This window comes from Equus caballus, chromosome 21, assembly GCF_041296265.1.
Source record: "Equus caballus isolate H_3958 breed thoroughbred chromosome 21, TB-T2T, whole genome shotgun sequence".
Classification (NCBI taxonomy): domain Eukaryota; kingdom Metazoa; phylum Chordata; class Mammalia; order Perissodactyla; family Equidae; genus Equus; species Equus caballus.
In genome coordinates, this window is record NC_091704.1 from 47,480,273 (window position 1) to 47,504,247 (window position 23,975).

The following is a 23,975-nucleotide window of genomic DNA, read 5'->3' on the forward strand; positions in this document are numbered from 1 at the left end:
GCCATTGTGATCTGTCTGGTCACTTAGTCCGGAAACCTAGAAATTGTCCTCTATTCTGTCTTCTATCTTGCTTCCACATGAGAACAGTCACTGTATATTGCAGTAACATCTCCTATGTTTAAAGTTTTTCCCCTCTTTTCCAATCTTCTATTCATTTGGCTCCTGGACTATTTCATTAGACTCCACTCTGGTCTTCTGGTCTCCTACCTTGCTCCCCTATAAACCATTCCCACACTGTTTCCATAGCAACCCATCCAAAACATAGACCATGATAGTCTCTCACTTAAAGTAGTTGAATGACTTCTTGTTGCCATAAGGATAAGCCCTGAATCCTTCACATGGTTTATGAGATCTGCATAATATATAGTGCATACTTGCCTGTCTAGAATCACCTTGCTCCTCTTGCCATGCACTTCACTACTGAGCAGCTGAATAACTTGTTCTTCCCCCAGCTCCCTTTTCTCTGTCTTGCTGGAAACTGAACACCTGCTCTTCCCCAGCTTAGTTTTTCTGGATGACCTGGAAAATCCCTCCCCATCTTTGAAGACTCAACTCAGATGTTAACCTACTCTCTTTGGTTCTTTTGCACTTGATACTTTTTTGTTTGCCTATTTGTTTTTTACTTTCACATGTAGGTTACATTGTATCATATTCTGTTTATACTTGTTTACATGCTTTTCTTCCTCTTTTAGATTCTTACCTTTTAGAAAAGGTAGGGGCTGTGGCTTAGTTTAGACTAACTATGGAGTCAACATAGTTGTTAGCAAAGAATAGGTATTTAAAAAACCTGTTTGTGAATAATGCACAAATTTGTAACTCTCAATTATTTTTAATTGATTGTAGGAATAAAGAAGAACTTCAAAATGATAGTGGCCTTGTCATGTCGCTTCAGTTGGTTTAGAACTCCTTACCATGAACAGGTTGAAAATGGATCTCTTGTTAAAGTTAGTTATGAATTTCACTCAAATTAGCCACTATCCTTTTAAAAAAAGAAATAAAAGCTCTGAAGAACTAAATTTCATTTCTGAGAAAATTTCCAGTAGATGGCATTATAAGACTATTTTTTTTTTCGTTACCATTCCTTTTGCTGGTAGAATTAAAATTTGTTTCTTTCTGATTGCTATGGTTTGTAAAAATGATTTCATCTATATAAAATCATCTTATGGACAGATCTAGTGGCCAGAAGAGCCTACTTAACACATCTGTAAGGCTTTTGAGTCTATTATTTTCCCCAGCTAGTCAGCCAAGCCACTGCAGTAACCTCACACCCTCCCTTTCTCATTCCTTTCTTCATTCAAAAATATTCTTAGGGAAAACCTATTATGTATAGGCACTAGGCTAGTGTCTGATGATCCATTGGTAGAACAAGACAGATGTGGATTTATTTCATCTGAGCCTTCCTGCATTTTCACGCATACCTTGAGTATTAGTACAGGTAATGAGACGTGTATACTTTAGTGGCTTAGAGCTGGGGTCTAGAGCAAGATTTTCTAATTCACCAACCAGCTGTTACCTTAGGCAAGGTATCTGATGACTCTCTCGTAGCTTCCTCCACTGTACCATGGGGATGGTAGCTGTAACTGTCTCACACGGATGGTTACATGGGTGACAATATGCGAAGCAGTGGAACAGTGCCTGGATCAGTAAGTGTTAGCTATTATTGTTTTTATTACCAAGTTTGCTTTTGCTCCAGAGCCAGGTAGGCAGCATGAATTGTGTGCTCCTCACTGACTTGTGAATCTGTAACCGATGAGGTGTCAGCCTGCTATCCCTGATCTGTGTGAAGAGCCGAAGATTCTGAAAGATTTTAAAAACCTGAGAAAAAGAAGTATTTAATTGTGGTTGTATTAATTCTTTAGAGGTGATATGTTTGGCTTTAATGGGTTCTTGTCATGTTTATGTTGCTGCTGCTAGTACAGCTAATTAAGCACCAACACTCTGCAGTCTCCTGTAGAGGCCAGGCCAGCTGGGTTTCTGCTATTAAAGGCCAGCAGTGGTGGCCCAGCTTCGTGTGCAGTACTGTTAGCAGCTGAGATTAAAGTGAAACGTTCTCACTTGGTTCATGCCCTTCTGGGTCAGGTAGCAAACATATGTGCAATATGAGCCTGCAGGAAGGTATTGCAGCACTGAACCTCTCATTCTTATTATTGCAGATTCCACTGTGTAAAGTGATTAGATTCAACATAGACTACACGATTCATTTCATTGAAGAGATGATGCCTGAGGTAAGGGAAAAGATTATTTAACAGTTTGATGTAGTTTGCTCTTTTGTTTATTCCTCACTTATATCTTTAAACCATTGAACTTGGTCACTTCTGGCTCTTTGCCTTGGGAATACTCCTAAAGTATTGTGTTCACTGTTGAAAGGGTTGGTGAGATATAGCTCCAGGAACAAGGTTAAAATGTGGGCCATTTTTTAACTTGTTGACCTGTTTTTGAACCCATTTCTCCTCATGTTGTATCTACTGATAGTAACTTACATCTGTTTCTAGTCTGTTTTGGATAGGGGACAGAGTTTGGTTACTGGTCGTTATCAGAGAGGAAATTAGAATAGCGAAACTGAATCTGATAGCTGTTGGAATAATCTTATTCATTATCTCCAATGACAAGATCAATGCTCGGTTCATTTTTCTTCCCATATATTTACATATTTTTCCTAATTGTTTTTCATTGCGGATGCTCAGCAGCAGATTTATCTAAATATATGCAAGAGGTTTAAAATTCCAAAGCAAGATTAATGTGAATCTCAGAATGATTCATTGCCTGATCTTGAATTTAGTGGTGTCAACAAATCACACTAAGAAATAACAACTAGACAGCAAAGAAGCTTGAGCACTGAACATTGTGTTGGAGTCGGGGTCAATTTCCTGAGCCCCTGGCTCTTCTTGCAAACCTTGTTTAACGGTGCAGCTCCGTCACGGGCAGTGGAGCACCGAGGGGGAATTGATGAGCATGACACACAAGCTTAGTTTGCACCTATTTCATTGTGAGCAAGACCTGTTAATTCTACCTGTCTTTCAAGAAGAGTTAAAGAGAAAGGGCCGCCCCTTCATTCTCCAGCTTAGCAGGGCTTTTTTGCTTCCTTTTGATTTTTAAGGTCATAAGCCTTCATTTGCTATTGTAAAAGTGTGTGACTTCTGGCGGGATCTCACGCAGGGTGATTTATGAACCCCAAGCAAAACAAGTAGGAGGAAGAATTATGAGACAAGTCTCACTTGCAAATATATCATCTGTTAAGCTTGTTTACCAGAGAAATTTTGGTTCAAAGTTTTATAGTTTTTCTTAGCTCTTTATTTGCCTTCATTAAGAAATTTGTACTTTTTTGGTACAAAAAAGCCTCTTTTTACGGTAATTTGGTAATAGTGATTCTCAGTGTTTGGGGGAAGTGAGGGTCAGCAGGGGTGGAGTAAGGGGGACATACCTATCAGGGTCTGGGGCCTGTGTGTGTAATTTGAATTAACAAAAAGTCTCCAGGAGACTCTGATATATTTTACTATTGGGCTAGAAAAATATGACATAAGGGAGACTTTAATTTTTAAATTTCTCATGATTTTATTTGTACATTGGGAAGGGCTGAATCCACATTTTCTTAGGAATTCTAATGGCATTAGTGCCTACTTCATTTCTGTCTCAAACCAATGAGCTATTGTAGGGCGGTGGCCAAACTTTTTAGGAAATTACGTGGTTTTAGTATAGTTTCAATAGACACTTTTAATTTAAGACACTTGACCAGAACAAGTTGGTCCTTCAGTTAATATATATTTGCAGTACCAGAGTAATTTGATTTTGGTTTATTTTTCAGAATTTTTGTGTGAAAGGACTTGAACTTTTTTCATTATTCCTCTTCAGAGATATTTTGGAATTGTATGACTGGAATCTTAAAGGTAAATAATAGGATTTAAAGAAAAGTGAAATGCTTATAGAAGAACGTTGTGGTATAGGTGAAAAGTCTTATAAAAGTGGGGAGACATAGTTGAAATTCCTCTTATTTTTGGAATGTGGAATACTCAGGGAAAAGTGTGTTATTCATAGGAACATTTGCTATCATTTGACACGACTAGGTTCTTATGGATCTTATTTTAATACAATTTGTCAGTGTCTATTACCGCAGATTACCATTATCCATTATCTAACTGATACCTAAGAAGACGATGTCAGTTATTATGAGTAACTATCTTGATTTATGTGCATTAGGGAAAATCTCCTTAATATTTTAAATCTATTGAACTTTACTGTGATAAAGTTCTTCCAAGATGACAGTTTATTAAAACAGAACTTCAGTTAGCCTTTAAAACATACACATACTATGAGCCACATTGATTGAAAACTTGATACTTGGTTTTTGGATAATAGTTCACTTTACTGGAAGTGTCTATATTCCAGCAGTCATTTACTTACTTATTTTTAAAACAGTATATTGATGAGTGGCTTTTCAAACCAAGTTTTTAATAGTATTTCTCTCTTTTTTTTCCCACTTGTATTGATTAAAATGGAAAAAAATTAAAATACAAGCATATTATATCGTGCAGTCATTCAATTATAACAAAAATCTTTATATTTTTGAATTTCTCAAAACAGTTTTACAGTATGTACTGTATACCGTATATATCTTTAGGGCTTTCTCTCCCCTCTTGACTCGGGGTGGTTTCCTCGCTGTGGTCTCCATGGCGTGTTTGCCGTGGCAGTTTGTGGCGTGTTCGTGGCAGTTACCATATGATTGATTTAGCTGTTGAGGAGAAGAGGAGGGCGGTGTTTTTAGTGTCCCTACTTCTGGTGTGTTTTTTTTGTAATTAGCATAAATCTCAGGAATTAAGTTGCGGTATTTGTTTTCTAAGGCTGTTTTACTTGTTTTTTCTTTCCTTTCACTTGTTTGCTTTAGGTCCTTTGTTTGAAGACAGTCCTCCCTGCTGCCCAAGATTTCATTTCATGCCACGTTTTGTACGATTTCTTCCAGGTAAATCTTTTGGCTTGTCAGTGACCTAGTGAGATCGTGTGTCTGAGAATCTTGAGGGACAACTTCCCCACCTCAGACACTGTTAATTATCTGCTTCTCAGGTCAGGCATGCAGATGTAAAATTATACATGCTGATTTATACTCCTGCATGATTTATGGTAGCCACAAATCAGATGAGCAATGGGAGAATTGATTTATAAATTTTGAAAATCTACTTGATAAAATATCATGCAAGAGTTAAACTTAATATGGAAAAATGCATGAGGCTTAAAAACTGCATATAGTGAATTGAAAAACAGTATAAAATTTTCTGTATAGTATGATTATAACTATGCTAAAAAATTACTGCAATAATAGTTGTATTAAGGTAGTGGTATTTATAGGTAGTTTTTGTCTATTTTTTTCATGTATACTTTTATTCATTTTATGGTAAAAAAAATTTATTTCTTCTCACTAAATTAAAATGTATAAGCAAATATGTAATTTTTATGTTTTTTTAAGCACTATTTTAACTTCTTAAATTTTTTTCAAGAGTCTAGCCATGAGATTTGGTATTGTGTTTACTGTTTTTAAAAATGGTTGGGTTTTCAATGAAATCTTTGGATGCCTTTTTGTTTGTAAAATTTTCACCACCCTAAATGAACTCATCCCTGGAACCTCATTCCGTTATCTCACTTTCTGGTGACATCTTTCTGTACTTCCAGCCTCATGCCCTATTCCCTTTGCTTCCACTTGAATCTTCCCTCTTCTCCTTGTGAACAGCTGCCTTTCTTTGCTTTCTCGCTGAAGTGCTGTGCTGACTTCTGTCTCTCAGCTCTAGTGGCCTCAGCCCCTTGTACTAACCACCACTTTCCATGGAAATATCAGTTTGACCATTTGGCTTTTCTTCTCCTGTATGTGGGCTGCTCAGTGATACTGAAGGAAAGAATTTGGCTGCTATGATAAATCTGTGGTCTACAGTTTCAGCTGGGGAGTTTTTCAGCGTGTAAGCTTTCTGGCCACATCTACAGAAATTCAGCCCTATTTTCATGCTCTCCTCTTCTGCCTCTTGTCCTCCTTGCCTCTCCCATGCCTCAGAACCCTCCTTTGAGCCTCTCAGGCTCTGGTGCATTCATAGCCCGGCTTTGCTTCAGTGCCCCAACCCCTCTCTCCCTGTCCCCATCCTCTCTGCAGCTGCTGATGCCAAAGCCAGCCTCTGGAAGACCAAATCCAGTGGACACTCTTCAGTTTTGGCCTCCTCCCTAATGTGGTACCTGGGCTCCTGACCTTGTCTGTCTGCTGAACTCTCCTTACTTTCCTCCTAGCTCTCTGATTCATACTTTGTGGCTTTTGTTTCTTGTCTACTCATTCTAGTTTAGATTTTCCTCAAGATTGTGTCCTTGATACACTTTCCTCAGTCCAGACACTCAGTCACAATGGCTTATTTTTATTTTAGGATAATGTTACTCATATTTTTAGTATTCTTGTTAATGTTTATTTTCTTTGGAAAGTGCATTCAAAAGCTTTTCTCCTTTTTGCATCTGGTTTCATTTTACTGAGAAGTCCTTTTTTCTTTTTGAGTGAATGCATCTTTGATTTTATAATGGAGCTTTAGCAGTAAACTTACTAGAAAATGGTGTTCGAGTGAGTTTGTTGGAAAGCCTTTCCTTTCTGTATCTGTCTGCCTCTAGGCATGTTATGACCAAAGAAATCTCTAAGAGAAAGTGGACAGTTTTAAAAATCACCTTAAAGAAAAATCTGATGTCAGATATATACTTTGTGGGATTTCAACTCTCAAAAAATGTTTCTCATAACTATGTAGGGATAATGTGTAGGTTGTCATAAAGAAAAAGATCTACTGATTTATTTTTAAATGGGATTTACTTTGTCATTAGATGTCCTTTTGAAAATAATACATATTAAAAAAACTCTGAAGGATACAGAAGAATACCTAATGTTTAGAATGCATTTTGGTATTGGGTGGCAAGTTATGGTTGATTTGTTTACATAATATGACTTCATTAAAGATCTTTTCGAAAATGGTGAATTAAAAAGAAAAGCACATTTTAATATATGTTTTTATTTTTTTCTGTGCACAAGCTGTTTTTACTTAGTTATATCATCCTAATATATGATTTGCATCCTCATTTTTAATAATTCATTAGGCAGATGGATATTTTTAAAGATCATGATATGTAGTGCAAAATTTCATGTCAAAAAGATCACATCAGTTTATGTTATCATAAAAAATGCATTATTAGTCTTCACATTTTGGACTCTCCCTCCTTCCTTTTTTGGCCCCTTTCTTCCTTTTTAAAATTTTCAACTGTAGCTCCATGAGGCTAAGGAGTAAACAGTGTCTTGTTGTTTCAGTGCTAACATACTACTTGGCACATGGCAGGGATTCAGTAAATACTTGTTTACTGACTTTATTTAATTGGTCTCAGTAATGCCTTAGTTAGTACTAACGAGAATGAATGTGCTTTTCAAACGTTCTTTGATATTGGCTCTCAGTTTTCAAAAGTAAACTTTTGATTGAAGTGTAACACAAATACTGAAAAGTGCATGCATCATAAAATAAGACTCAGTGTATTTTCACGAAGCGAATATGACTGTGTACTCAGCACCCAGGTCAAGAATAGCAGCATCCAAAAGCCCCTTTCCAGTCACTACCTAGCCCCTCAAGGGTAGCCCCTATTCTGACTTGAAAACACCATATATAGTTTTACCTGTTTTTGAATTATAAAAATTAGAATTCTATGTATTTTTTGTGTCTGTCTTCTTTTGTATTGTGTAATTTTGAGACACCTGTTAGTTAACTGTAGTTGGCTCATTCTCATTTCTATGTAGTATTATATGGCATGACTAAATTAAGATGTATCTAACCTATCTGTGATTAATGGACATTTGGGTATTTTCAGTTTGGGGCTCTTTCAGATAGCATAAATATGTTCACCAAACACTTGCACGTGCCTTTTGGTGTGCGCATATTTATTCTTTTCTATTGTGGATATATACCTAGGAGTGGAAATTCTGAATGTGTTTATATTAAGCTTTGTAGATGCCTTCCAACAGTTTCCAAAGTGATTGTACCATTTTACCTTCCCACTAGCAGTTTGTACAAGAGTTCAAGTTGTTCCACATTGTCACCAACATTTGGCATTTTTCTTTCTTTTTCAAGTTAGCCATTCTGATGAGTGTTCAGAGGTATCACATGATTTTAGTTTTCTCTTCCCTAGTGACTAATGAAATGGAGCTCCATTTCAAGTATTAATTGACTATTTGGATATTGTCTTTTGAAGCGCCTGTTAAAGTCTTTAGTCCATTTTTCTCTTGGATTATGTCTGCCTTTTTCTCATCTATTTGTAGGTTTTTTTTATATATATTTTATCAGTTTTTTGTCAGAAATGTATATTGCTAATACCTTCTCTGTGGATTGCTTTTTCACCGTCTTAATGGTGATTTTTGATGAACAGGAAGTCTTAATTTTAATCTGTTTTGAATTTGTTTTTACAGTTAGTATAAGATATGTGTCAAGATTCATTATTTTCAATATGGATATCCAATTGACCCAGCACAATTTATTGAAAGACTTTTCTTTTTTTACAGAATCGAAGTGTTACCTTTCCCCTTAATTGGGTTGACTCTGTGTGTGTGTGTGTGTGTGTGTACACAAACAATACAAAAGCATATGAAGTAAAAAAGTGTATACCCTCTTCTAGATATGTGAAAATGAGTAGGGGCTATAAATGGTTTTATTTGTATTTGTTTTAACCTTTAAGGGAGAATTATGCTTTTTTCTTTAGGTGGGATAACACTAAATATGTTACACAATTTGCTGTTTTTACTCAACTATTTCAGACATCCTCTATGTAAATACATTGCCTCTGTCTTTAACACCTATGTAGCATTCCATAGTATGAATGGACATGAATTTTTTGGACACTTCCTCTAGGATGAATAATTTGTAAGTCTCTATTTTTTCACTCTTACATATAAATACTTCAGAAATAGTCTTGGGCATCTATCCTTTTGCATTTGTATGAGTGTTTCTGTAAGGTGGAGTTCTGGAAGTGAAATTATTTGTTAAGGGGCTGGCCCCGTGGCCGAGTGGTTAAGTTTGCGCGCTCTGCTGCAGGCGGTCCAGTGTTTCGTTGGTTCGAATCCTGGGCGTGGACATGGCACTGCTCATCAAACCACGCTGAGGCAGCGTCCCACATGCCACAACTAGAAGGACCCACAACAAAGAATATACAACTATGTACCGGGGGGCTTTGGGGAGAAAAAGGAAAAAAAATAAAATCTTTAAAAAAAAAAATAAATAAAATAAAAAATAAGAAAAAAATTTAAAAAAAAAAGAAATTATTTGTTAAGACGGTATGCACTTTTTTAATTTAGAAAGATATTGGCCAAGTTCTCTCTAGAAACTAGGACATAATTTATAGTTCTGACCAAGAGTTTTTGATAGTTCCCTTATTCTGTACATACCTGTCAACACCGGATGTTACTAGTCTTCTATGGTTTTGTCCATCTGATGGGTAAAAAGTCATCTCCTTGTTATTATTTGTGTCTTACTTGAACTCCCATGAGAATGAACAGCTTTCACATATTTTAGGCATTTCATGGTCCTCTCATTCTCATTTGCTTTTCATTTATATCAGTTTGTTACAAGATCTAATTGAAAGTTTATCAGTCATCATAATTTTTTTCTATTGCCCCAGTTTACCTGTTTTGAATACAGCTGTCTCAGTTGCTTTATACAAATTTATCCAAAATTAAGCTTACAGTTTAAATTAAGGACTATTCACTGCGTTCAATTTACCACAAGTCGAATTGCAGAACAACCAGTTTATTGAGATTTTAATAATTTTCTCAAATTTTTTTATTTCCTATCCCTGCTTCTATGTTTGGTAGCCATACAGTTGATATGAACCCTCCTAGGGCCCATTTAAAGTTTTATTCTGACTGTAGCTGGGGCTAGGGCAGGGCATAATTCAAGACAAGAAGGCTGCTCTTAGGGGAAAGCCTGTTCATTGCTTATATCATTGCTGTAGTAAAGCTTTTCAAAATCTTGAATCAATTTTGCAAATTGATTATCTAGCAGATTGATTTTTGGAATTTGCTCCGTTCTGGAGAAGTAGTTCTCAGGTATGGCTGACAGAGGGCCAGAGGGTGGGAGAGTATCTCACAATTCCCAGGGAGGCAAAGGGTGGTTTGAAAAAACATCAATTGCTAAAGCAACTTAATATACCTTTATGTTTGGAAAGTTTAGAAAATCCCTGTTGTTAAACAAATTTTCAAAAATAAGATTATATAAAGGCATCTTAGTAGGAATACACAGGAGATACAGTAATGCAGTTACACAATTATTCTCAGTGTAGGGAAAGAGGAAGATATTTTTAGATGTTTTTGTTACACTATTGAGAAATAACTCATTTAACCAGCCGTATACTTAACACAAATTCCCTAACAAATTGCTCCGCCTCCCGAATAACCATGTACGTAATCAAGCAATATAAACTGAGAGAATTGAGTCTCTAAGAAACAGTTTGTAAAGTCTGTCAGCTCGTTAATGACTTTCCAGATCCATTCCCTCAAACACAAACTCCGGTTCTTAGCAAATAATGAGCCGTTGTCGCGGTTCCAGTCCGAGCGCTGGCAGGATTCCTGCTAGCCTTAGCTTACCCGCTCTAACTTCTCATTTATATCATGTCCTATTTATCTCAGCCAACGAGATAAAAATTACTTCCTAGCCCTCAGTGACATAGTTCCATAAATCCCCAACATAAACATGTAGCAAAGCAGGCAAACCAAAAGAGCCAATTCATTAACATTAGTAAATTCATGGCAGTCTGGGAGCAAGTGGCCACGTTATTTATCTGCTTAAGAAAGTCGTTCCACAAATATTTATGGAGTGTCTTTTTTGCCCGGCAAGGTGTGATGGATACAGCCCTTGCCCCACGCGCTCTGGCAGGACTCTCTAGTCTTGTCTGCCTGTTCTTACATTTCCAGAAGGCTTGCACCCCAGGATTGCACCTGAGGTGTTATCTGTGCTGAGTTTCTACTTTTTCACAGTGATAAATATTTATCTTTTTAAGTTTTAGTTGCCATTTAAAATATTTAGCAGATTTCAATGTGGACTTACACTTTCTCCTTCAGCGTTATCACCTTTGCACCTGATGTGTATATGTTTATAAAAAGTTATTTCTGTTTTCCGTGCTGCTATAAAACTCACTCTTCCCTCATCAGCAGCTTTGCCCCCGAACTAGGTAGAAGCATTCTTATAAGCACTTGGTTATCTTGAGGTATTCTCCTAAATTGGGCAATGCCCTTGGTTTGTAGGCTTAAGTATTCCCCTCTCCCAGTAGCTCTTTTAGTTTTTCAGTCTTTTCACTTCAAAGTCAATGCCCCTAGTCCGTTTCACTTTGATTTAAAGTGCCATGGAGTCAGCCAGCTGTAACTGCTTGTGGGGAGATTCTAGAATGTTTTGTACACCTGGAGTTGCCTATATTTGCTGCCTCCACCACGCACCAACCTCCCCCAATAAAATCTGAATCTTTTTTCTAATCTTTACAGCTGAACAACACTCTGCTCCTTACGGTATTTTCGACTCCTGATGTATCCTTATAGGCCCTCAGTACTCTTCACTAATCTTACCAAATACAGAGATTATGAGCCAAATACTGTTTTTACGCCTTCCTCGGTTCCTAGTGAACCTAGTCAGGGTGGCAGCTCTTCTCAAGGCTCTCCAGGTGTCCGTCATCCCTGCTGCTCTGTGTGTGTACTCACGCAGTGTAAGGCAACGTATTCTGGCTTTAGAGTTCTCTTGTCCACCTGCTCGCCTCAGGCCCGTAGAAGCAGAGATTACAGTGGGCTCAGACTAACAGATAGGCATTATGATTTTGCTAGGCTCCTTAGCAAAGAGGGGAACATCATTGATTGAGGAGCACATGTCTTATGCAGGCAGACTGAAATGTCTTTTGAGACAGACTCTGAGAAATATACTCTTAACCATGGAAGTTTATTAGTCAAAGGTGACTCTTGGGTTTAAGGCTGATGTTTTGTAATGAGGCATAAAAAGTTTCACTGCTGTGAGCAGTAATCTGAATTGGTAGGTAGAACATGTCCTCATGTGGGTTGGTGGCATTTTGTAGTTTAGTCACTTTGTGGACAATTACTGTTTTTAGAGGCTCAGTGTCTTTGATTAAGAGAATGCTGTTTTCAGAGTGTTATCTACAAAGATTCCTCTAGGAACTGTTGTGATTAATCATTAGTAGCCTGTGTGCTTCTTGAGAGCCTAGAGCTTCTACTTTTGTTTGTTTTGTTGTTTTCCATGATTGTGACATGGGCCCATTCATATTCTCCCATCTGAGAATAAAATCCAGAGATCTTCCTGTGCCCTGTAAAGCTTCGCACGATCTGACCTCCTGGCCGCCTGCCTCGCACTCTCTCCTCACTTCGCTCCATCCACATGGCTGCCTTGCAGTTCCTGGAACACGTCAGTCCCACTCCACCTTAGAGCTTGTGCTGTTTCTTCTACCCGAGACACCCTTCTCCCAGATAGCTACATGCTGGGCTCCTCTGCTTCTTTCAGTTCTTTGCTCAGGTGGCACCCCTTCAAAGACACCTTTCCTGCCCACCCATTTAAATACAGCTGCAGGCCCTTGCCCATTTGATTCTTCTTCATAACACTCATCTCAACGTGATCGCTTATGTCAGTGGTTTTTTTTTAACTGTCTCTTTCTCTCCACTGGAATTTACGGGACTTTGGCTGTTTAGATCACCGCTCTGTTTCCAGGTACTACAGAATAGGTTCTCAGTAAATATTTGTTGAGTGAATGAGCAAGTATTTGGATTAATGAATGAATTAATGCCTACACATACAGTGGCTCTGTAGTACCACTGCCATCTAGTTCCAGAGCAACATCTGAGATTAAAAAAAAACAGATCCAAAAGAAATTTTGATCTTATCTCTCTTCTCTCTCAGATATGTAGGCCTGTCCAAGTTCTTCTCCCACAGCAACTTGTATTAAAATCTTTTATCCTCTTCTGTTTTCTAGTACCCAAAATTCCTTGGGTGCTGTTAACTCTTCTAGCGCAAGGAGGACGTTATCATTTGTGCCCACCCATCCCCACCATCCTCTCTCCCCATTTCTCCATAAAGCGTTGAGCTCTGTACTACTGTTCTTAGCATATCTCATGACCTGGGGAAGATAGTCATTGTCCCCTAAACCTTCAGGGCTCTTGTCCTTTCCTGGAGTGGGACTAGGCAAAGAAAACGGGTACAAGGTGGTTGCACATGTTGGTCAAGAAGCTAGGGCCAGAGAGAAGGCAGAAACCTGTGAGCCCCAAATTAATGCCCACATTAAATGAATGTCTTTGGTTCTTCAAGTCCCAGAGTAATTGGCTTTTTCCAAGGTATTTTAATTGTGTCTTTTTTTAATCCTCTGTACTTGGTGATATATGCTTCTGTAAGCTTCAGAATACTTGGTATTTTTTCCATGTACCAACTTCATAATGATCTTCATGATATTAGTATAGGCTCTTTAGCTCTATTCATCATGGCAGGTGCAGCACATTAGCACCAAAAAATTAGACCATAACGCAACGATAGCTTATTGAAAACAGCCATAAATATCTCATAAAGCTTAGAATTTCCTTAGGACAGTAACATCACTTCTAAAGAGCTTTCATCTGTTACCTTAGAAAGAATAAAATATTTAGGACATAACATGGTTCTGTATATTATAAACTGTGGTTCTTTATGCTAGGTGGTTTTAAATTTATTTAGATAGGCACTTTTTTTATATTCATACCTCACAAATGGAGCCTTTTATCATTTATAATGTTGTTGTTGCCATTTTAGTAAATGAGATGGTTTATGAGCACTGCTCATCAATGAAAAGAATGGGTTTCTTATTACTTGGCACCTGGTTAAACAATGTAAATTCTAAATTACCTTTTTTTTTAAATGCTTCCCCCCCCCATTGTCTTGTTTTTCCTTATTTGGCGGATGATCAGCTATTAATTGAGTAGCTTTATTTTTTCCCCTTTCTCTCCACTCCTACCCAAGATGGAGGGAAGGAAGTGCTTTCCATGCACCAGATTCTCCTTTATTTATTACGGTGCAGCAAAGCTCTGGTTCCCGAAGAGGAGATTGCCAATATGCTTCAGTGGGAAGAACTTGAGTGGCAGAAATACGCAGAAGAATGCAAAGGCATGATCGTCACCAACCCTGGCACGGTATGTTCTGGGGTTTACACGTTCAGGGACTGAATCACCTTTTTGTCCAGGTTTGAATGTTTCACAGAAACAGTAACAGAACATTTTAAAAGCTTTACTCATTGCTTCTTGTCCTTCGAGTATTTTTTTCCTTTAAATATTTAGTAAGTAAGAGAAATACAATGTAGGCATATTTAATAGTAAGTTCATCTGATTGGTAAATTTATTCTGCCCATTATGGAGAGTTCTGAAGTTTTTAGGTTTGTTCAGGTCTGATCTTTTCCTGAGTATAAAAATAGTATATCTTCATATGGAAAATTAGGAAAATAGAAAAGTAGCCCAAAGAAGACAATAAAAGTTATCCATGATTCCATTCTCCAGGGATGATAGTACTCACATTTCTAGTCTCATTAGGGTAGATTTATTTCATATTGTTTTGCAACAAAATTGGCATCATACTATTAATTATTAATATTCAGACCTTTTCCTTCTCATCTTCCTCCAGAAATAACCACAAAATTAACATTTTTTGTAGTCTTAAATTTCTTTAGAAGTGTAATAAATAAAAAGCCCCTAAGTTATTTCATTAACCCCCTGTTATTGGGCACCTGGATTGCTTCCAGATTTTTGATATAACAAATCATGCTGTATTGAATTTGTATATGTCTGTATAAACATACACACATGCATATATATGTATGTATCTTTGAATATGTGTCCATCTAATTCCTTAGGAAGAAGTCCTGTAGTGAAATTAGTAGGCTGAAGGTATGCACATTTTTAAGGCTTTTGATGCATGTTGCAAATTGCCTCCTGGAAGGGTTGTAAAATTTGCACTCTGACTAGGAGTATATGAGAGTGCCCGTTTCTTCATATTGGGTCTACTAGTTTAACAAAGTAACTTTGTCAATTTGATAGGAACGAAAAATTATTTAGTTCAGTTTTGTATTTATTTTGGTTTCTAGCAAAACTTGATATTTTAAATGTTTTTGGCCTTTCTTTTTTTTTTTTATAATGTCCTGTTAATATCCTTTCTCTAATTTTCTTTTGTGGTATTTGTCCTTTTTTATCGATCCTTTGCTGTAATTGTTACAAATTAGCTTCTAATGTTAACTTTTGAAGTAAAAATATACAAATTAAAGGCAGAGAGTTAAAAGATAACTAATTTACTCTTATAAAGAAAATGCTGTTTTATATATTATATTAATTAAAATTATTTTTTTGCTAAAATATGTTATTTCATAAAATAGTTATATATTGGCATCTTATCAGGATGAAGTTTTCCAGAAATGAGAATTAAAATATTTCCATGTGAAAAAACAGAGTAATCTATTTAAACAAAGCTGTTGTTTTAAAAAGCCTGCCAAATTGTTTAATAGCCTTGATTCATAAAAATAAAAACTCTGGATCAACTTTCTGTAGCGTGACAGTAACATCTGCACAAACAAAATGTTGCTATTTGCAAATCAAACATTCCGGCTAATACTGACTATTTTAAACAAATCTTGAAAGTGAAAATGTTTAATAAAAATATGTTTAAACATAAAGTTTGTTTAAAACTAAAAAAAATATAATTTTTACTGTCATATTGTTAGGCCACATAAATAATTGTTAAAGTAACTTTAAAAGAGATATGCAAGTTATAGCATTATGAGAGTATGACTGTGAATTTAATTTTTCTTCTTTAAACAATTGCATAAATTTACATTTTTTCTGTCAGTTTTACAGCTGGGTCAGAGGATGGCTGGGGGTGATGGTGGTGGGAGACATACCTTTTCATTTCGGTGGGTCCACTGGGAGAATCCCATGATCTACAGTGGACACTTTGGGAACACTTTCACCCTGGGGCTTCTTTCCATGACATGGTTAAAATTTCCTAAAATGCTAGAATCAGTTTGAGAACTTCTGAAAATATAAGAATGTGCTGATCAACCCCACCCCATATACTCCAGGTAATGGGGCTCAAGGATCTATAGTTAAAAAAAAAAAATCCTCAGGTGCTTCTGAGTCACCCACTGCTTGTTTTTGAGCCACTGGCATAGAGGAAGACATTTACTCCCTTACCATGATCATCATTCAACTCATTTGTTGAGGGACTACTGTGTAAGCCAGGTGGTAGTGAAATATATAGATTATCTATGATGCTTGTCCAGGTGCAAACTCACAGCGTATCCATATGAAAGGAGTCTATGATGGATTGTTGAATCAATGGACCAGTCAGTAGAAAAGCCAGTCAGGAAAGACTGTAGTTTTAAGTGGGATCACTGGGCTGGGCTGCCAAGGAAGCTTCATAAACACTACAGTGAGCACTTTAAGAAATAGAGAAACTGTACAAATTATTGGCATGATTAAATGTACATATTTGGGATGTTATATGGCCAGTTTTGAAGATAATGAGGAAACTAGATTAGTTAGGATGAAAGGTTTATGTTGGAAAGTAATCAGAGATAAATTAAGAAAGGTAAGTTTGGATGCCAGGCTTAGGAACAAGTTGAAGTTAATTCTTTTTTAGTATTTATCTAAAAATATGTTTAAACGAGGAAAAAATCCTGAAAACTCCGAGTCATAGAAACATCCTTTCATTATGTCCTGTTGAGAATAGGACAGAGTAGACATGGCAGCACATTTCATCCTCTGCAGTAGTTGCCTTTTTTTTTCTTTTTAAAGATTTTATTTTTTCCCCTTTTTCTCCCCAAAACCCCCCAGTACATAGTTGTATATTCTTCGTTGTGGGTCCTTCTAGTTGTGGCATGTGGGATGCTGCCTCAGCGTGGTTTGATGAGCAGTGCCATGTCCGCGCCCAGGATTCGAACCAACGAAACACTGGGCCGCCTGCAGCGGAGCGCGCGAACTTAACCACTCACTGCCAGCCCCTGCAGTACTTGCTTTTAAAGCTTGCCTAGTGGTGAGGATATTGGGGAATTTATTAAATTTCTCAAGCCATTATGGTCACATTAAGTACTTTATTCCTGTAGAACTTAAAAACAATCAATCTCCCTCCCTAGGCACTTTGCCTCTGCCGGGGAATACTCTGGTCATTAGTGAGAATGTTTTTTCTTCTTCCACAAAGATGGTACCATAGATGTTGTCGGAAATGGCCAAAGTCTAGAACTTATTTCATTCCCCACTCCCACGCCATGAATTTAGAGATACTATAGATATTTTAAATCACTGTTTCCTCTGTTGATACTATAGCATGGTGTTTAAAATCGTGGAGACATGAATAAATTGCTCACATTCTTCAATTATGCAATTCCTCTTTTTTTTTTTTTTTGAGGAAGATTAGCCCTGAGCTAACATCCACTGCCACTCCTCCTCTTTTTGCTGAGGAAGACTGGCCCTGAGCTAACATCCATGCCCATCTTCCTCTACTTTATACGTGGGACGCCTACCACAGCATGGCTTGCCAAGTGGTGCCATGTCAGCACCCAGTGCAAACCGGGGAACCTGGGCCGCCAAAGCAGAACATGCGCACTTATCCGCTGCACCACCGGGCCGGCCCCACACACTTACTCTTTTAAAAATGTGTTCTGCTGCTTAGATGCAGCAAATATTGGAAATAATTCTTAGACCTAGATAGCATGTTGCTACCATTGATGGACATTTAAATAATATTAGGTTACTTGTGACCAAAATCTTGTCCAGTTATTAATTTTGAGAGCAGAGGTCAACTTTTCAAGATACTAGTGAAATTTTGATTGTTAAATGACATTTAAACATTCTGTAAAAACTTAAGTGTAAATTGTTTTTAATGTAGATGAATTTACACAAATCTATTCACTTTGTCGTCGTCTTGGATTTGTCAGACACCTGACTGGAGCGACAGTTGTGTGTGAGGTAACCAGCTTGTTCCAGTTGCTGCTACTTTTCCCCGGTTTTAGCATTGAAACCCCTCTGTCCTGGACAAACCAACCAGACTCTAGTTCTTGGGCATTGCTGTGGGACAGATGAAACTTTATTGGCCTCTGTGTGGATCAGTTCTGTAGCTTTTGGCTCTAAAGTAGTTAAGCCAAAGACCCCACAATAGCCTAGTAAGAATTTGGTTTCTAATTAGGGACTGCCATAAGAGTTTAGTATAAGCAAGGAGGTTGCAAAAACATACTTTCCATCATTTTACCATCTTATCATGAACTTAAGCTTTGAGGATGAACGATAGTTTACAAACGGTTCCTCATATTTTTATAACTTAAAAAGAAACCAGCTGTTCATTTCTTCCTTTATTAGACTTGAAGAAAAAATATATGAGGCTCTCTCTTAAAATTAAAAAATGGCCTGCATAGACATAATAAGAGAAACTTAACCATTTGGCATTTGTACCACCATACATTCTAATTTAAAGGTGTAGAATTGAAGGAAAACACAAGGTACACTGAGAATTAATGGAAAAAAAGATTATATAGAGGCATCTGTCTATGCATCCTGAGTAGAAGTAAGCTACTCATTTGAAATGTGGAATTAAGCAGAATAAGCCCCACATCTCTTCCTCGTGATGTGGAATACTTCCTCTGTGCCTTTGGAGAGGTTAAGGAAAAGTTATATCTGACTAGGTGTCCTTTTAAAAGTTTAATTTTTAAAGGTTTCTATGTGGACTGCAAAAAAGGACAAAATCATTGTTCATTATGCCAAATGGCACACACTCATTTATAGGGATGACATTATAGGTTTTATGTAGTATAGCTGCTGTGATTAAAGGGTTTTAAATGACATTTTCCCTTTGGGGATGAGGCTTTCCTAGAAAAAAATCCGATTAATTTCTTCCCTACTTACGTTAAACTCAATACTTAAAGACTTCTTATGGGAATAAACTGCTTTGATTTTCCTCTCTAGAAACCAAGCTCTGTCCGCATCGATCAACTGGATCGTGAACAGTTCAACCCCGATGTGATTACTTTTCCGATTATCGTCCACTTTGGGATACGCCCTGCACAGTTGAGTTATGCAGGAGACCCACAGTAAGATATTTCTCGGTGTTTGTCTTAGCCAATTTCACCTTCTACTAACAGCTGAATTAGCAGAGGAATACCTTTTAGTGGATCTTTTCCTTTTTAAAAATTAAGCCCTGAAATGAGCCATGTTTCCAAATTTAGGTTACCAAATGAAACAAGTTTTAGTAGCTCCAGAAGAATTATTTTCTCTATGTATTTGACTGTAGGGAATTATTATTCAATTGATTATCCTTGGCCATCTTGGTCATCATGGGTCCTGTATATTTTTCACCTTTAAGGAACTTTTCATTTATTCATCATTATAATACTTACTGTTATTATTATTTTCATTTATTTCAGTGCCCTGTAGAGGGAAGTAGCACTGTGTTGGTTCCTAGCACTGCTGAATTTGTGTGGAGTTCTATTTTTGGGGCATCTTAATAAGAGCTCAAGATCCCATGCAAAATGAAGGGTCGTGTTGGTAGGAGAAGGCATGACTTCTGACTCTTAGAATTAATGTTACTTTCCACGTTTGAGCTTTTCCCACTGGCATGTTAGTGTTTGTCTGGGAGGAGATGAGGATGTGTGGGAATGGAAGTAGTACCATTATATTCTTCAGGAGCGTTTGGATTTCCTACCTCATTAAACAAACAAACAAACCAGTTTCCTGACTTAATTTTTTCTTTTAAGGATTCATAATGGGAGAAAAGGGCATGAGAGATTTTCAATTCATAAATACAATTCTGGCTGATATATTAGAAGAGGCTAAAGGGTTTTGTTCTTTTTTTCCCCCCTTTGGATAAAAGTATGAAGCAGTGAACCAGGCACTGTGTAAGTACTTTTTTCTTTCCTCCATTCTCTAAACCATTGTTATCAAAAAGGACAGACCCAACTAAGGCCAAGAAAGGAGCAATTTCAATATGACAGAAAATCCCTTGAAAGTCCCTTCTTGTCAGAAAAATGTTAGTAGAATGTGATAGGCTTCCATGGGTTCTCAGATGACAGGTCTGTGAATTGCTAAAGGACTGCATATTCTCTTCATTCCCAGGACGCTTTAACAGTCTCCTTTAGACTGATCCAGGTTATCACATATTTGGCTACAAATGTGCTTATTTTTGTCATGGTATATATAAATTGGTGTATACCATTTGTCTTTTTTCCTCCCCGGTGGAAAAATGGGTACAGCTGTGCTGCTTGGGTATTGGCACAAATGAGTTCTCTTTTCTAATACTGTCCAACTCTACTTTCAACCTAGGCAGTTCAGAGACTGACAGTATGCTCATTAAGTAAGGGTGTCTTTCTTTCAACAAGCATCAGAGAGTACGTATTTAAATAAAATGTGTTACTTTCAAAGAGGTAACAATGAGAAACTACGTGTTTCTATTGGTTTTTGTGCATCTCTTTTGGAATTCTTTCCAGAGAGATTCATCTGTACAGTGACACCTCATTTTCAACCCAAATAAGCAATGATCAACTTAATAACTAGGTTCCAGATGACTCTTCGTCATCATGCCCTTCAACCCCAAAAATCGTATCCTTCTTTAGAATGAAGGTTGCTGCCATTAAGGATATTCAAAAGGATGCAGATTATGATTGAGCAGGTCTGTTAGAACAACTGGCATTGTTGCACTTTAGATCTGCCTTCTCTTTCTCTAAGATGTATGTCTTTCCTTTTTTTAGGTACCAGAAACTGTGGAAAAGTTATGTGAAGCTTCGCCACCTCCTAGCAAATAGTCCCAAAGTCAAGCAAACTGACAAACAGAAGCTGGCGCAGAGGGAGGTTGGTATAGAACCCTGCTCTTATGTGATCAGTGACAATGCGCTTCAGGTTTATTTTGAGATTGTTGCATTACACTACACTTCTAGAATAAGATGGAGAAAGTAAAGTATGATTTTTTAAAAAATTAGGATGGAAAAATAGTTTCTAAAAAATCATTCTTTACTCCCTTCCTCACACTTGTATGCTAATTGATTGTTTTTTTTCATCTTTTAGTATTGAAGGGACCATTTTTTCCCCCTAAAAAGGCCAGTTTCTTAATGTATTGCTGCCTTTGGGAATAAATAAATCTTTTATGGAAATTAAAGAAAGTTTAAAACTTGCTGGATTAGCCTTTTATTATTAATTAGACTGCATATAATACAGCTTTGGGTCTTACTCAAATTTCTTGGTCTTAAAATTATAAAAGATTGTCTTCCATATGTCTGTCAGTTTAGTAGGATGAACTTATTTTGTAGGGTTTTATATCTCAAATTCCATATTTCTTTACTAATGGGTAGTAGTATGCCTGTATTCCAGGATCATTTATGTTTTAGTTTTAATTTTGAGAATAAGTAGATTCGGTATCACCATAGATTTTGTCTCAATGAGGTTTTATTCTGTTGCAGTAATAAGAGCAATGCTTTGAAGTTGGGCAAAGTGTTTGAGTTCTGGCTTTGTCACTTACCACGAGCTGAGCCAGTCAGCCTCATTATAAAGGAGGGAACCTAGGCTGAGAGAGCCTGACTGAAATGTCCCTCTGTTGGTACACCCAGGGAAAAAGGTGGTTGTGTGGACTTCTGAAATACTCTATTTAACTTTCCTCCAATGGTATTCGACCTCTAGTAAGAACTTAGTCAGTGATGGAGGTGGTGGTGGCGGCTGTTATTATGAATTCCTGTGAGATTTTTATTGAATAAGCATACAAATATAAAATTACTGTTTATAATTAATTATTTGAAGGGCAGTAAAAGGGAAGAGTCAGTTCCTGATTATGTCTTGTAGAAGTTTTGGATCATTATCTCTTTTTAAATAAAATGTACCCTTGCTGCAAGTGTTTTTGTAAGAAGTTTGCAAATTAGAAGGCAACTTCTAGAATTAGTTGGGTTGCAGGTTAATTTACTGATTGTCTTTCTTAGATGTAAATGCTTAACATAAGGCTTGATAAAAGTTTTACATACTGAGTTCAAATCCCAAACACCACATTTTGTTTCTTTTATGAGTGACAGAGCATTTTTTTCGTTTGAACTAGCTGGTATGGTAGATTTGGTCCAGATTTTTTTGTTATCTAGTTGTCAGGAAACGCTGGCTTATACCCAAGGCTTTGAGCATCCTGGCCTTCATTTCAAATGAAATATTGTAATTTGGCATGAAGAGGTTTGAATACCTAACGTTAAGAGTGATATTCAGTGAATCCAGGTTATTTTCTCTTGCTTGATATTTGACTTAATATTCCTTTACAATTGTCAGTTACTTATCATAATGACTTCTTTTCCAGGAAGCACTCCAAAAAATACGACAGAAGAATACAATGAGGCGAGAAGTAACAGTGGAGCTAAGTAGCCAAGGATTCTGGAAAACCGGCATCCGTTCTGATGTCTGTCAGGTGATGATGCTTCTGAGAACACAATTCTTCCCGTATATCTCTTCCTTTAGAAGGCATCTGGCACTGAAGTTTTTCTAATTCTGAGAAGTTTCTACAGAATATATTACCTTGTAGCTAAATGGAACACCTACCATAAGTTGTTTTCTATCATTTGGGTTTTTGTGTGTGTGTGTCAGTTTCTGTGTTGTCTTGTTTAGTTTTGTATGTGTGTGTGCGCTCGTGTGCATGCTCACCTGCCCACTGCTGGGGTAAGGGTGCACTTAATTAGTAATGCTAGATTCTGTTTCTGCACATTGAGTGAAGACAAGTCTGTTCTTCAGATGTGCCTGCCTATTCACAGCACATGTGTGGGTGCCTGTTAAGAGCTACTCCAGCAGCTCTATAGGCGGACTCCTTGAAGGAGGTGTGTACCAACTTTCCGGACGGGTGACTCAAACTTATATGGCAGAGAACTGAAGGCAAATTAAAGGACAGAATCAGTATAAATTTTATATTTGATCCAAATGATAATACTTTTTCCTTGGGTGAACTTAATAGAGGAACATTTCAGCTATGTATAACTGGGTCACCAATATGTATGTTTGTTTTCTGTATGGATGGAATTTGTACTAGATTAGAGATCCCCCAAACCCAGCATATTCTTTGACTCTTTGCTTGATTCTTTTGTTATGATTGATATTGGTTGTACTCCATGGGAATTACAGTAAAGGGAATGAGTATGCAGGCCCGGAGCAGGTGATGCAATTTGCTGTCTTCAGCCTTTTGGAAGAATACTTACAGGCTTCCGTTGATCTGTTTTGACGGTAGCTGTATTGTCATAAGTTCAGGCACTCTCAGGTATTCATTTCATCATTATGAATTTTTTCTTTAAATCAATGTTGGCATTTAATTATTATATTGAACAGTGGGATTTACTCCTATCATTAAAGGTATTGCTGTGTAATTCACTTACCTTGTGATGGTCAATGCTAAATATTTTTGTGTTCAGATGAACTGATATTGGTGCAGTATTGCTAAATAGTACAGTGGCAGCCAGCCACATCCACCACATCCTTAGTTGTTTTGCCAATTGGCCAGTTTTTTGTACTGTAAGTACTTTCAGAAGTGAATGTCTTACTCCCATTGATTCTTTCTTAGGGCCACTTGAAGCTGTGTCACCCAGTTTTTCTGTTTGCTAGTGTTTCTCTAAAACCAGCATAACATCATCCTAAGGCAGACATCGTAAGAACAATAGCAGAATGTTCAACAATCTGCTCAAAATCTGGCGATTTCAGGGATAAGTCAGAGTTGATTGTTTAAGAGATCATAAAATTGTTGAGCATTAGAGCTGAAAGGGATTTTAGAGATCTTCTAGTTCAGTGGTTTTTAAGCTTGTGTTTTTGGTTAACTTTGAAGTATTTTTTTAAACCAAAACCCTGTGGAGCCCTAATTTGTAAAACGATAAAAAGTAACTGATGATGGGTAGGTGGTGGGTTTGGAGGGAGTATCCCGTTGTACTTGATTTCTCTCCCACCCCTTCTAGCAGTCTCTAAG

General features: G+C 37.2%; 1 protein-coding gene across 31 annotated transcripts in view; it reads left to right on the plus strand.

Moving 5' to 3' along the window:
* DROSHA (drosha ribonuclease III) overlaps positions 1-23,975 on the plus strand; it is a 119,921-nt gene that overhangs the window by 38,180 nt on the left and 57,766 nt on the right. For 19 of the 31 annotated variants that reach the window (XM_023625807.2, XM_070246401.1, XM_023625808.2 and 16 more), the window contains 7 exons: positions 2,154-2,225; positions 3,803-3,884; positions 4,880-4,954; positions 14,007-14,176; positions 18,983-19,107; positions 20,761-20,860; positions 22,335-22,442. In XM_023625807.2, the coding sequence (XP_023481575.1) occupies positions 2,154-2,225; positions 3,803-3,884; positions 4,880-4,954; positions 14,007-14,176; positions 18,983-19,107; positions 20,761-20,860; positions 22,335-22,442 (732 nt within the window). The remainder of the gene's footprint in view (positions 1-2,153; positions 2,226-3,802; positions 3,885-4,879; positions 4,955-14,006; positions 14,177-18,982; positions 19,108-20,760; positions 20,861-22,334; positions 22,443-23,975) is intronic. The other 12 variants (XM_070246398.1, XM_070246405.1, XM_070246386.1 and 9 more) reach the window with 1 other exon arrangement.